General features: G+C 37.2%; 1 protein-coding gene across 1 annotated transcript; it reads right to left on the reverse strand.

Annotated features, from left to right (window-relative positions):
* Nucleotides 1-2,483: 2,483 nt before the first annotated feature.
* Nucleotides 2,484-7,452, reverse strand: LOC147205243 (uncharacterized). The gene is made up of 2 exons (XM_086110850.1): nt 6,299-7,452; nt 2,484-2,601 (listed from the first exon to the last, which is right to left on the reverse strand). Exons 1-2 carry the CDS (start codon nt 7,450-7,452, stop codon nt 2,484-2,486), a joined length of 1,272 nt encoding a protein of 423 aa, XP_085966976.1.
* Nucleotides 7,453-13,747: the final 6,295 nt, after the last annotated feature.

A 13,747-nucleotide genomic window follows, 5' to 3' on the forward strand; every position in this document is an offset into this window, starting at 1 on the left:
GTTAAAGGTCATTTTAATGAGAATAAGATGGTAGTATGAGACTATGCATAAATATGTATGTGGAAATATATTATATATACTGTCTATAATAAATTATACAGTATATATATATATATATATATATATATATATATATATATATATATATATATATATATATATATATATATATAAGGGCAAAGTTTAAACAATTTTTTATTTTATTTTACAATTTACTCATTCTGTAAACTGACTCTGTTGATCATATTACAACTTTATTCTTACAACACGATGACTATTTTCTGTGTCATAACATTTTGAATATTTTCTAGTTCCTCGTGACGTCATGACTGCGATTGATTTATTTTTATTCCGAACCTACAACTTCATTTCGCAACTTATTTGACTTATCTTATCACCGCTGCCGGTATTTCGGTTACACGGGATTTTACTGAGCCCGGATGAATTTCAGTGAATCTCTTTACCATGACCCTGTGACACTTTTAAAGTAATCCAGCCTATGATCCGCACCCCCACTGGATGTGTCTCAACAAATTTCAATGTGTCGCTTTGTTCTGGTTATGTTTGGAGTTTGAGGCGGGAGAAGAGCACAGAGTCTCTTGTTCATCTCATTATAAGGATCAACAACAGCTAACAGGACACCGAGGTGCACTTTTACTGTAAAACTTCTACCAGTGCTATTCAGGGTGGATATTTATTGACTAAATGGACCAAGATGAAGTCATTACAACACACGCGGGGGACATGAGGGGGAATTGTTCGCATTCTTACGTTCACTCGGGCCTGATAAGAGCATATGCTAAAATTGGGCCGATCGTCGTCACGTTCGTTTGAAAACATTTTCACTTGTTCTGCCTGATCAGTTCACAAGGGATCGAGACCGAGCCCCGTCGTAAAAAGCAAGAAAACTCGTCATTGATGCGCACCCTAACATTTCTTTTAATTGCCGATTTTAATACGCAAACTGTGATCTCAAATCGCCTTCTTGTCATTTTCATCTCAATTTACAACATTACCCTTGAAAAGAAATGTACTGCAAGAGCCCGTATTTCTTCCATGAATACGCTAAACGTAGTTCCTCCCCAGCATCGCTACCAAGGTGCATCACTTCAACATATGTCCATGGCGCCAATGTGCTACTTTCCTATTGGACAGGATTTTGGTGCCATCAGCCATTGAGCAGTTTTGCTCACACTGTGTGTGGTGTGCATCGATTCAACTCAACACAGAATGCCACACACATAAAGATTCTCTTCTAGAAACGTGAATGAGCACTATGGATATGTTGCGCCAACATTTTCCAAATGTTTGAAAAGGGACGAGAGGGAAGATCGGAATTTTTTTTAAAGTTTCTAAGTTGAATACTAAAAAATTGCGAATCATTGTCTTCTTCCTTTTGTCAACGTTTTAGACAATGTACACTTAGGATATCGTTTCAGCATTGAAATTAGGGATTGCCCTCTCATGCACGAAGCACTTTGTTTTGGTTTGTGGTTTGCGAAAGAAGGAATTAGCTCGACCTTTGACGAGCGTCAAAAGCTGACTCATCACTTTCACGGAATCGACAAGAGTAGAAGCTCTTTCTTTTCGTAGAGAGAGGAGACCTGCTCGCCGGCACACCCCGGCCGGCGTTTTCGGGAACAGATGGCGGTCAAAAGGAGGATATGTGAAGATAGTGTGGCGGCACTAATGGAGGCCAAGGTCTGCCGACCTGTTGTCTGAGCCAACTCTTATTGTCGCCTGAGGCGCAGTACAACAGTGGAGACGTTGAGACATGACTGGTGATTTTATAGATACCGAATATGACCCACTCAGACGTTGCCTGACTACTGTTGTACATATAAAACTTTAGGTACACCCATTACAAGATCATTATTGTGGTTGTAGTTTACAGTTCAGCCGCTCAATAATAATGATGATCATGATAAATAATGCATTTATATGATCACTTCCACTATGGTGTTAAAGCATTATTGCTAATATTGGACCTCTTTAGGACTTACCCAATAAAATGACACATGAGTGCTCAAAATAATATCGTTTTTGAGTCATATTTTACATTAATCTTGCAGTAGTATGTTTATTATGGCGGATATTAGTCACGTCTTTTGGTTCTTCCTTTATGGTGATGCATAACAAGGCAACAGTGCACAAAACAAGCAATCAAGTGTGTGTACAACTGTGTGTACATACAGTAGTGGCTGATGAATTCAGCATGGCTCAAAATTGACTCTCCAGCACTACGCATATGGTGGAAAATCTTCAATTTTCCCACACACATACACACTGATAGCGCTTAGGTGTCCTAATTGGCTCTATTATATACCGCTGCGATTGCCCAAAAACATTATTATTTCTTCCCCCCGCATTGCTGCCATATTAAAAATACACATTCTTTGCCATTTGCCGCCTGCTCCCAATCGATTACTTAGAAATGCTAGATCTGTCGGTAGCCCAGATTTTGTTTATGAACGGGAAAAGAATCATCTGTCACTGTCCCATTCTAATTTGTCCTGTGCCTCAGTGGCACTCGCTCCCGAGCTGACAGCATGTAATGGCTTGGCAATTCCACTGGACCTCTCAATGACTTTGACAGGAGCACTGCAAATGAAAATGTGGTGGGAAGGAAATGATAGAACAATGAGAAAAGTGTCAAATTTGTCTGAAAGTGAAGAGCAGGGAATGATTTTTTTTCCCCCTGATTTTGAAAGGAAATCACCTTTCGCACTTATTGAAATTGATTTCCAGCATGGAAATAGCATGGCTCACAGTCATTGGATCCAAGTGGTCCGCCCATAGTGACGGATGTGCTAGCAGCTAATCTCCCCTCAGATTAAACAATCTGTAACAAAAAACAAACAAAAAAAGAAGCACAGTTCAATAGCATCGCCATCATTTTTTGGTAAAATTACAACAATTAAACAGAGGAGACTTTTGGGAAGTGCCTGAACTGTAGCTGCTAGCTTGATCTCATCGGTCTGTATCTCACAATCTATGGGGAATGAATTCAAAACTCCCGGACAGGTACTCAACTTTTTAGCTGAAAAGAATGTGTTTGTTTCCAATTTGCGCTCCCTGTTGATTTTCTAACTGCCTGTGGAATTATGATTCTTCCTTTCAAAATACTTAAAACATTCCTTCGGAATAGGCCGGAACAAGGAAGACTTTCCTTTCCAAGAATAATTTCCATTTAGATGGTAAAAAACATTTGTAGCTCAAAGAAGAAAATGAAGACTTGCAGGGAAGAAATATTAAAGGTAAGACTATGAAACATGTTCAATTTTACCTCACGTTAGATCACATATTCACATGAATCGTAAGGCATTTTAACCCGAAAAAAACGACCATGTATAGGAGGGCGTTTTCAGCCGAAAAAAAAAAACGACCATGTATAGGAAGCCGTTTTTCGACGAAAATAACGACCATAAATAATAAGGCGTTTTTAGCCAGAAAAAAAAGACCATGTATAGTAAGGCGTTTTTAGCCGGAAAAAAACGACCATGTTTAGTAAGGCATTTTGTTTGTTTGTTTATTGTTTATTGAGCCTTGAGCATATAGTATACACAATAACAGGTTGACAAAAGTCAAACAAAAATTATGTAAGGAAAATTAGAAAGTAGATAAAAGTAGAAAACACACATCATCACGGTTGTATGCTCAAGGGAGTAGGAAGAAGTAAGTAACTTATCTAGTCCTACCCCTTATTTTGTAACAATTTGATTTGATCATTTTTCAAAACAAAGAACAAAAGAAAATCTACATATCATCAAATGCTTTTACCCTTATGTATACTATACTATTCTATTTATACACCTTTTGGTGTATAAATAGATAAATAGTATAAATAGTATCATAATAGTATAAAATAATAAAAATAGTATAATAGTATAGTATAAATGTATAAATAGTGTTTATATAGTTATTCTTCTCCTTTTGTATTCCAATTTTCTGATATTCATTATAGTTTTCATTTCTTGAATACAATTGATAAGTTGATCAAATTCAAAACAAGAACAAACGGTTGTCTTACTATATTTTACATGTATATCAAATTTATCTTTTTAGTTCTGATTCATGTAGTTTTTTTGTACTAATCTTTTGAATTTGTTTTTGAACTCCTCCAACGATTTGCTCATTTTCAGGTCCGTTTCAAGCTTGTTCCACAAGTTGACACCTATTACTGATACACACCTTTGTTTGATGTTTGTTCTTGTTCTGGATTTTTTGTATTGTTTTGTACCCCTTAGATGATAACAGCTCTCTCTAATTTCAAAAAGCTGCTGGATATTTTGGCAGAGGAGATTGTTATGTACTTTGTACATTAATTGGGTAATCTTGAAGTCAACCAAGTCGTAGAATTTCATTGTGTTTAATTTGATGAATGTTGGATTTGTGGGTTCTATATATTTAGACCTATTGATTATTCTGATTGCTTTTTTTTGTAGTTTTAAAACAGGGAGTGTGTTTGTTTTACAAGCTTTTCCCCATATTTCTACACAGTAGGTCATATATGGGAGTAATAATGAATAATATAGTGTATACAAGGAGCTCTTACTCAACACATCCTTCGTTTTGTGGAGTATCCCGATAGTTTTGGATATTTTTTTTATAATGTTATCTATGTGTGGCTTCCAGGATAGTTTTGTATCTATTACTAGTCCAAGAAACTTATTTTCATAGACTTGTTCTATTTCAATTGAATTTATCTTTATTTTAACTTGGTCTTTGATTGGTCTTGTGCCAAAGACCACTAACTTTGTTTTTGTTAAATTTAAAGATAGTTTATTTCTGTCGAACCAGTTTTTTAATTTTGTCAATTCATTTTCCACAATTTTCAGGAGTTGTTTCATATTTTTTCCAGAGCAGTAAAAGGTTGTGTCATCGGCGAATAGGACGGATTTGAGTTGATTTGATACCCTACAAATATCGTTTATATATCAAATGAATAGTTTTGGTCCAATCACTGACCCCTGAGGCACTCCATGGCTAATCTTCAGTAGATTGGATTTTTTGTTTTTGAACTGCACATACTGATATCTGTTTTCTAAATAACTTTCAATCCATTTATATGCTGTGCCTCTGATGCCATATCTCTCTAATTTATTCAATAATATAGTATGGTCTATAGTATCAAAAGCTTTTTTTAGATCAAGAAAAATCCCGACTGTATATTCTTTATTATCTATATTAGTAGCTATTGCTTCCACAAGCTCCATTGCTGCCATTAAGGTGGTCCGTTTTTCTCTGAAGCCATATTGATTTTCACTTAGTAGCATGTATTTACATATGAAGTTGTCAAGTCTGCGAGAAAATCATTTTTCTAATATTTTTGAAAATTGTGGTAACAGTGATATTGGTCTATAATTTGTAAAGAATTGTCTTTCCCCACTTTTAAAAATTGGAATGACTTTGGCTGTTTTCATTTTTGATGGAAAAATACCATCTTTAAATGACAGGTTGCATATATATGTAAAGGGTCGCACTACAAATTCTATGATCTGTTTTACTATTGACATATCAATATTAAAACAGTCAGTTGACCTTTTACTTTGATATGTTTTTACAATATTTAATATTTCATTTTGAGTCACAGCAGTCAGAAACATTGTGGAAGGATTTTTTTTCTATGTATTTATCTATTTCAAAAGAATTTATTGGATCAGGAATTTGTTTTGCTAAGTTACTGCCGATATTTACAAAATATTCATTAAATTCATTTGCTATTTCTGCAGTTTCCTCAATAATGCTATTTTTGTCTTTCATAAAATACTCCGGATAATCTACTTTATTAGAGTTATTTCTAATTACATGATTTAAGATGGCGGCCCGGTAGTCCAGTGGTTAGCACGTCGGCTTCACAGTGCAGAGGTACCGGGTTCGATTCCTGCTCCGGCCTCCCTGTGTGGAGTTTGCATGTTCTCCCCGGGCCTGCGTGGGTTTTCTCCGGGTGCTCCGGTTTCCTCCCACATTCCAAAAACATGCATGTCAGGCTGATTGGACGCTCTAAATTGTCCCTAGGTGTGAGTGTGAGTGCGGATAGTTGTTCGTCTCTGTGTGCCCTGCGATTGGCTGGCAACTGATTCAGGGTGTCCCCCGCCTACTGCCCGGAGATGGCTGGGATAGGCTCCAGCACCCCCCGCGACCCTAGTGAGGATCAAGCGGTTCGGAAAATGGTTGGTTGGTTGGTTGATTTAAGATTTTCCAAATTCCTTGAGTGTTGCTTTTGTTTTGTTCTAATAATGCATGGAAATGGTCTCTCTTGCTAGTTCCTATAATGTTTACTAGTTTGTTTTTATACGTCTTATATTTTGTTTCGGCTTCTTTAGTTCTGGATTTTAGAAACGATTTGTATAGATTGTTTTTCTTTTTACATGCATTTTCTATGCCTTTTGTTATCCATGGCTTACTTTGTTCATTTGACTTTCTGGTGACTTTAATTACTGGGAAATGTTTTTCGTATAGGGAGGTTATGGTTGACTGAAATGCATCAAACGCAGTATTTGGGTCATCGTTTGTGTAGACCTCAGACCAATTTTGCTTGTCTAGGTCGAGCTTGAAAGCTGAGATGGAATGTTGGGTTCTGAGTCTTATTTCTGATGTGTGAGTAATTGGTATAGTTTTTCTATCGAAGTAATTGTATAGGACTGCAAAGACCGGCAGATGGTCACTTATATCAGTTATGAGGAGTCCACTTTCCTTTTTATGTTCAATCTTATTTATAAATATATTATCTATCAATGTGGCCGTATCAACTGTTATTCTGCTGGGTCTCAGAATGACTGGGAAAAGACCGTTGCTATACATTGTGTTTATGAATTCTGTTGTTTTTTTGTGTCCATTTGGGTTTAATAAGTTGATGTTAAAGTCGCCACATATTATTCGAGTTTTCTTGTCATTTGAACAACTCAGCATATCTGTCAGTTTTTTATTAAATGTGTCTAGACAAGATCCTGGTGTCCTATAAACACAGCTTATAATAACATTTGATGCTTTTTTAATGTGTATTTCAAGAGTTAGACATTCCATTAGATTCTCGGTTGTGTTTGTCAGGCTCTCAAGTTTGGTGCATTTCAGTGTTTTGTCTACATATATTGCAACTCCCCCTCCTTTTTTGTCTTCCCTATGAGTTGCATACATTTCATATCCATCAATTTTCATTTCACTTGTTTTTTCATCATCAAGCCAAGTTTCTGTTATGGCAATTATTGTAAATTTATTAAATGTAGTCAAATATTCTTTGATTTTGGTGAAATTTTTATAAAGACTTCTACTATTTATATGTATCACTGAAAATGTATTTTTCAGTACTACATTTGTGTTGAATTGCTTATCAGTGTAATAGTCTGAGTTTGTGATGCTGTGATTATGGTTGAAGAAATTATTGTCTGGGTCCAAGTTGTTCTCTGGGTCGAATGTCTTGTGTTCAGCGTAATCAAAGATTTTAAAGTCCATGTTTGTGTTGTTTATTTCCTATCTCTATTTAGTCAGAGTTTTTTCTGATGGTAATCAGCTCTCAGCATGTTGAAGTCGAGCCCGTTGAATTGGAGTACTGGTGCGGGGGTGGACGATGAGTTTGTCGTGCCTCAAGTAGGCAATTTCCCCTCTTTCACGTGCCGCTTTTAGTTTTGGAAGCAATTCTTTTCTTTTTTGACGTACCATATCTGTGTAATCTTCATTAATGTAGATTTTGGTACCTTTTAAGTATTTTGCTCTCTGTAGTATCTTTGTTTTGTCTTTATATTTTTCAAACTTCACCACGACTGGCCTTGGTCGAGGTCTTCCCGATTCGTGTCTCCCCGTGCGGTGGGCTCTTTCCACCTCGATTGTCTCCTTTAATTGCAATTGCTCCTTAAAGATTTTCTGCACTTTTTGCTCCGTTTCAGTCCACGTTTCTCCTTGCATTTCTTCGATTCCATCGATTATCAAGTTATTTCTTTTAGATTGTCCCTCTAAGTAGTCCATCTTGTCCGTTAAAACCAGCATAATGTCACATACTTTATAGATTTCAGTTTGCATGGTTTTGCAATGGTCCGTTCCATTCGTTTGTTGTTTTTTAATGTCATCGACCTCCTTTTGGGTAAAATTAAGACTTGTTTTCAGTTCTTGTACTTCCCTGGAGAAATTGTCGAGTCGTGTGTTTGTTGAGTCCAGAATCATCTTTACAAATCCTTTGAAGTGATCCTGTTGTTGCTGAATGAGTGCTGTGAACAGTTCTTTTTGTTGCATGAGTAGTTCATTGACTTGCGTAAGGGTCATCAATTCTTCATCCTGTTTATTATCTTGTCCCCGTTTGGGCGGCATTTTTCGGGTTTTGTTGCTAGCCGGCTGTCAGCTGGTTGATGAGGTTGCTGTGGTCTTTCGGCCAACCCGGAAGTTGGTGACGTGGCAGTGGGCCTGTGGCCTCCCCTGACGGCACCGCCGCGATGTTCGAACGTTTTCGCCGCTGCTGCCGGATTAACCGTTCAGCCGGCTGGCCTCAAGTGGTGGTAGCTCCAGCTGCTGGCGCCGCCGCCACTGGAGTCCCGAAGAATCCTCTTGCCCAACCACGCCAGCTGGCTATCGCTTGCTCGCACTGCCTCGGTGGTCGAGCGTGCCGTGCATCCGCCGCCGGATGCACGGCACGGCATTTTAACTCGGAAAAAAAAACGACCATGTGTAGTAAGGCGTTTTTAGCCGAAAAAAAACAACCATGTATAGTAAGGTGTTTTAACACAAAAAAATGACCATGTTTAGTAAGGCGTTTTTCGACGAAAATAACGACCATGTATAATAAGGCGTTTTTAGCCCCCCCCCCAAAAAAACCATGTATAGTAAGGCATTTTTAGCCGAAAAAAACCCGACCATGTATATAGTAAGGCGTTTTTAGCCGAAAAAAAGGACCATGTATAGTAAGGCTTTTTAACCTGAAAAAAACGACCATGTAGAGCAGGGGTGTCAAACATACGGCCCGCGGGCCGGAACCGGCCCCCGAGGGGGGTCGATCAGGCCCGCGGGATAATTTAAAAATGGAAAAAAAAGCATAAAAGACACAAAATGAATATTTTTATTAAGATGCAATTCATGTATTAACCGCTAGTCATTGTTTTCTCTTTCGTTTGTAAAGTGTAGGTGGGGGTTACATTTAGATTTCATATGCACATGTGTAAATGGTTTTTAAAAATCCTTTCTTTATAAATCTTGTTTAATCTTAAAATGCATGACTATATTTTTAAATACTAATTGTTCAAGTTTTGTGCCTTTGTACAATCAGTGGGATCAGTTGCACTGCATATATGTGAATGATAAAATGAAATTGCACATTTGTCGAAGGAAATCTAAGGTGTTTTATGAAATGTTAGGTAAATGAAATGTGGGTACATTTCAACATTTTCCTCATGTACTTGTGCTTCGCTATATCAAAACAAAGGAGAGACATATTTTGGTTATTTATAGCAGAGTATGGTATCATTTTAATGGTCTGGCCCACTTGACATCGACCGAGGCCGTATGCGGCCCACAATATGAAATGAGTTTGACACCCCTGATGTAGAGTAAGGCGTTTTTAGCCGAAAAAAAAACGACCATGTATATAGTAAGGCATTTTTAGCCGAAAAAAGGACCATGTATAGTAAGGCTTTTTAACCTGAAAAAAACGACCATGTATAGTAAGGCGTTTTTAGCCGAAAAAAACGACCTTGAATAAAAAGGCGCTTTTAGCCGAAAAAAATGACCATGTATAGTAAAGCGTTTTTAGACGAAAAAAATGACCATGTATATAGTAAGGCATTTTTAGCCGAAAAACAACAACCATGAATAGTAAGGCGTTTTTGGCCGAAAAAAAGGACCATGTATTGTAAGGCGTTTTTAGCCGAAAAAATGACCCTGTAGTGTAAGGCGTTTTTAGGCGAAAGAAAACGACTATGTATAGTAAGGCGTTTTTGGACGAAATTTTTAGCCGAAAAAAATGACAATATATTGTAAGGCGTTTTTAGCCGAAAAAAACGACCATGTATAGTAAGGCGTTTTTGACTGAAAAAAACGACCATGTATAGTAAGGCGTTTTTAGCCGAAAAAAACGACCATGTATAGTAAGGCGTTTTTAGCCGAAAAAAACGACCATGTATAGGAAGGCGTTTCTGACCGAAAAAAACGACCATGTTGGTAAGGCATTTTTGGACGAAAAAAAAGGACCATGTATACTAAGGCGTTTTTAGCCGGAAAAAAAAGACCATGTGTAGTAAGGCGTTTTTAGCCGAAAAAAACGACCATGTATAGTAAGGCGTTTTTTAGACGAAAAAACCCACCATGTAAAGTAACGCGTTTTTAGCCGAAAAAAACCCGACCATGTATAGTAAGGCGTTTTTTGACGAAATTTTTAGCCGAAAAAAACGACCATGTATTGTAAGGCCTTTTTGGATGAAAAAAACGACTATGTATAGTAAGGCGTTTTTAGACGAAAAAAAACCGATCATGTATAGTAAGGCAGTTTTGGACAAAATTTTTAGCCGAAAAAAACAACCATGTATAGTACGGCGTTTTTAGCCGAAAAAAACGACCATGTATAGTAAGGCGTTTTTGGACGAAAAAAACGACCATGTATATAGTAAGGCATTTTTGGACTAAATTTTTCGCCCCAAAAAAACGACCATGTATAGTAAGGCGTTTTTAGCCGAAAAAAACCCGACCATGTATAGTAAGGCGTTTTTGGATGAAAAAAAACAACCATGAATAGTAAGGCATTTTTGGCCGAAAAAAAGGACCATGTATTGTAAGGCGTTTTTAGGCGAAAGAAAACGACTATGTATAGTAAGGCGTTTTTGGACGAAATTTTTAGCCGAAAAAAATGACCATATATTGTAAGGCGTTTTTAGCCCAAAAAAACGACCATGTATAGTAAGGCGTTTTTAGCCGAAAAAAACGACCATGTATAGTAAGGCATTTTTGGACAAAATTTTTAGCCGAAAAAAACAACCATGTATAGTATGGCGTTTTTAGCCGGAAAAAAAGACCATGTATAGTAAGGAGTTTTTGGACGAAAAAAACGACCATGTATATAGTAAGGCATTTTTGGATGAAATTTTTAGCCCAAAAAAAAGACCATGTATAGTAAGGCGTTTTTAGCCGAAAAAAACGACCATGTCTATAAGGCGTTTTTGGACGAAAAAAAAAACGACCATGTATAGTAAGGAGTTCTCAGCCGTGTTTTACATATGGTCGTTTTTTTTCGGCTAAAAACGCCTTAGTATACATGGCCGTTTTTTCGCCTAAAAATTTTGTCCAAGAAGGCCTTACTATACATGGTCGTTTTTTTCGTCCAAAAAACGCCTTACTATACATGATCGGGGTTTTTTTCGGATAAAAACGCCTTACTCTACATGGTCGTTTTTTTTCGGCTAAAAATTTCGTCCAAAAATGCCTTACTATATATACATGGTCGGTTTTTTTTCTGGTAAAAACGCCTTACTACACACGGTTGTTTTTTTTCGGCTCACACTGCCTTATTGTACATGGTAGTTTTTTTCGTTGAAAAACACCTTATTATACATGTCGTTTTTTTTGTCCAAATACGGCTAACTATACGTTGTCATTTTTTTCGGCTAAAAGCATCTTACTATACGTGGTCGTTTTTTTCGGCTAAAAACACCTTACTATACGTGGTCCTTTTTTTTCAGCTAAAAACGCCTTACTATACATGATCGTTTTTTTCAGCTAAAAGCGCCTTGGTAGTTTTTTTTGGCTAAAAACACCTTACTATACATGGTCGTTTTTTTGGGCTAAAAACGCCTTATTATATATACATGGTCGTTTTTTTTTTTTTGTTAAAACGCCTTACTATTCATGGTCGTTTTTTTTGGGCTAAAAACGCCTTAGTATACATGGCCGTTTTTTCGGCTAAAGATTTTGTCCAAAAATGCCTTACTGTACATGGTCGTTTTTTTTTCAGTCAAAAACGCCTTACTATACATGGTCGTTTTTTTCATCCAAAAAGGCCTTAAAATACACGGTCGTTTTTTTCGGCTAAAAATTTCGTCCAAAAACGCCTCACTATACATGGTCGTTTTTTGGGCTAAAAACGCCTTACTCTACATGGTCATTTTTTTCGGCTAAAAACGCCTTACTATACATGGTCGTTTTTTTCGGCTAAAAACGCCTTACTATACATGGTGTCTTTTTTCGGCTAAAAATGCCTTACTATACATTGTCGTTTTTTTTCGTCCGAAAAGGCCTTAAAATACACGGTAGTTTTTTCGGCTAAAAATTTCGTCCAAAAACGCCTTACTATACATAGTCGTTTTCTTTCGCCTAAAAACGCCTTACACTACAGGGTCATTTTTTCGGCTAAAAACGCCTTACAATACATGGTCCTTTTTTTCGGCCAAAAATGCCTTACTATTCATGGTTGTTTTTTTTCATCCAAAAATGCCTTACTATACATGGTGGTTTTTTTCGGCTAAAAACACCTTACTCTACATGGTAATTTTTTTTCTGCTAAAAACGCCTTACTATACATGGTCGTTTTTTTCGGCTAAAAATTTCGGCCAAAAATGCCTTACTGTACATGGTCGTTTTTTTCATCCAAAAAGGCCTTATATACATGGGCGTTTTTTTTTTTCGGCTAAAACGCCTTACTATACTTGGTCGTTTTTTTCGGCTAAAAACGCCTTGCTATACATGGTCGTTTTTTTCGGCTAAAAATTTCGTCAAAAAATGCCTTACTAACTATACGCGGTCCTTTTTTTCGGCTAAAAACGCTTTACTATACATGGTCGTTTTTTTTGGCTAAAAATTTTGTCCAAAAATGCCTTACTATACATGGTCGTTTTTTTTCGGCTAAAAACGCCTTACGATACATGGTCGTTTTTTTGGGGCTAAAAACGCCTTACTATACATGGTCGTTTTTTTCGGCTAAAAATTTTGGCCTTAAAAATGTTGGTCAAAGAAAGCAGGGATATGGTTGCAACCTCTGGGGATTGAACACCCAACCGCTAGTTTGGGACATGGATTCTCTACCCCTGAGCCATACCACTACAGAACATCTTGTTTGTTTTGTGTTCTCTTCAATAAAGCTGCAAATGGTGGTTAAAGAAAGATGTGACCTTGTTGCAAACACTGGGAATCGAACACCCGACCACTGGATTTGGGAATTCAGCTTTCTACCACTGAGCTAACCCACCACAATGAGTCCTTGGGTTGGTTTGTGTTTTTCCTCAAATAAGTTTATGGTGGTTTAAGAGTACACATTGTTGCAACAACCAGGGATCGAACACTCAACCTCTGGTGTGGCACTCCATCACTCTACCACTGAGCCAAAGCACCACATAGACCTGTGGCATTGTGTTTTTTTATTAAACATGGTCGTTTTTTTCGGCTAAAAACTCCTTACTATATACATGGTCGTTTTTTTGATCCAAAAACGCCTTACTATACATGGTCATTTTTTTTCGGCTAAAAATGCCTTACTATACATGGTCGTTTTTTTCGGCCAAAATTTTCGTCCAAAAATGCCTCGTTTTTTTCGGGTAAAAACTCCTTACCATTCATGGTCGTTTTTTTCGTCCAAAAAGGCCTTACTATACATGGTCGTTTTTTTGGGCTAAAAACGCCTTACTCTCCATGGTCGTTTTTTTCATCCAAAAACGCCTTACTATTCATGGTCGTTTTTTTCGTCCAAAAACGCCTTACTCTCCATGGTCGTTTTTTTCGGCTAAAAACGCCTTACTATACATGGTCGATTTTTTTGGCTAAAAATTTCGTCCAAAAACGCCTG

This window comes from Hippocampus guttulatus, chromosome 5 (assembly GCF_054856545.1).
Source record: "Hippocampus guttulatus isolate MCC_2025c chromosome 5, RoL_Hgut_1.0, whole genome shotgun sequence".
In the NCBI taxonomy this organism is placed as follows: Eukaryota; Metazoa; Chordata; class Actinopteri; order Syngnathiformes; family Syngnathidae; genus Hippocampus; species Hippocampus guttulatus.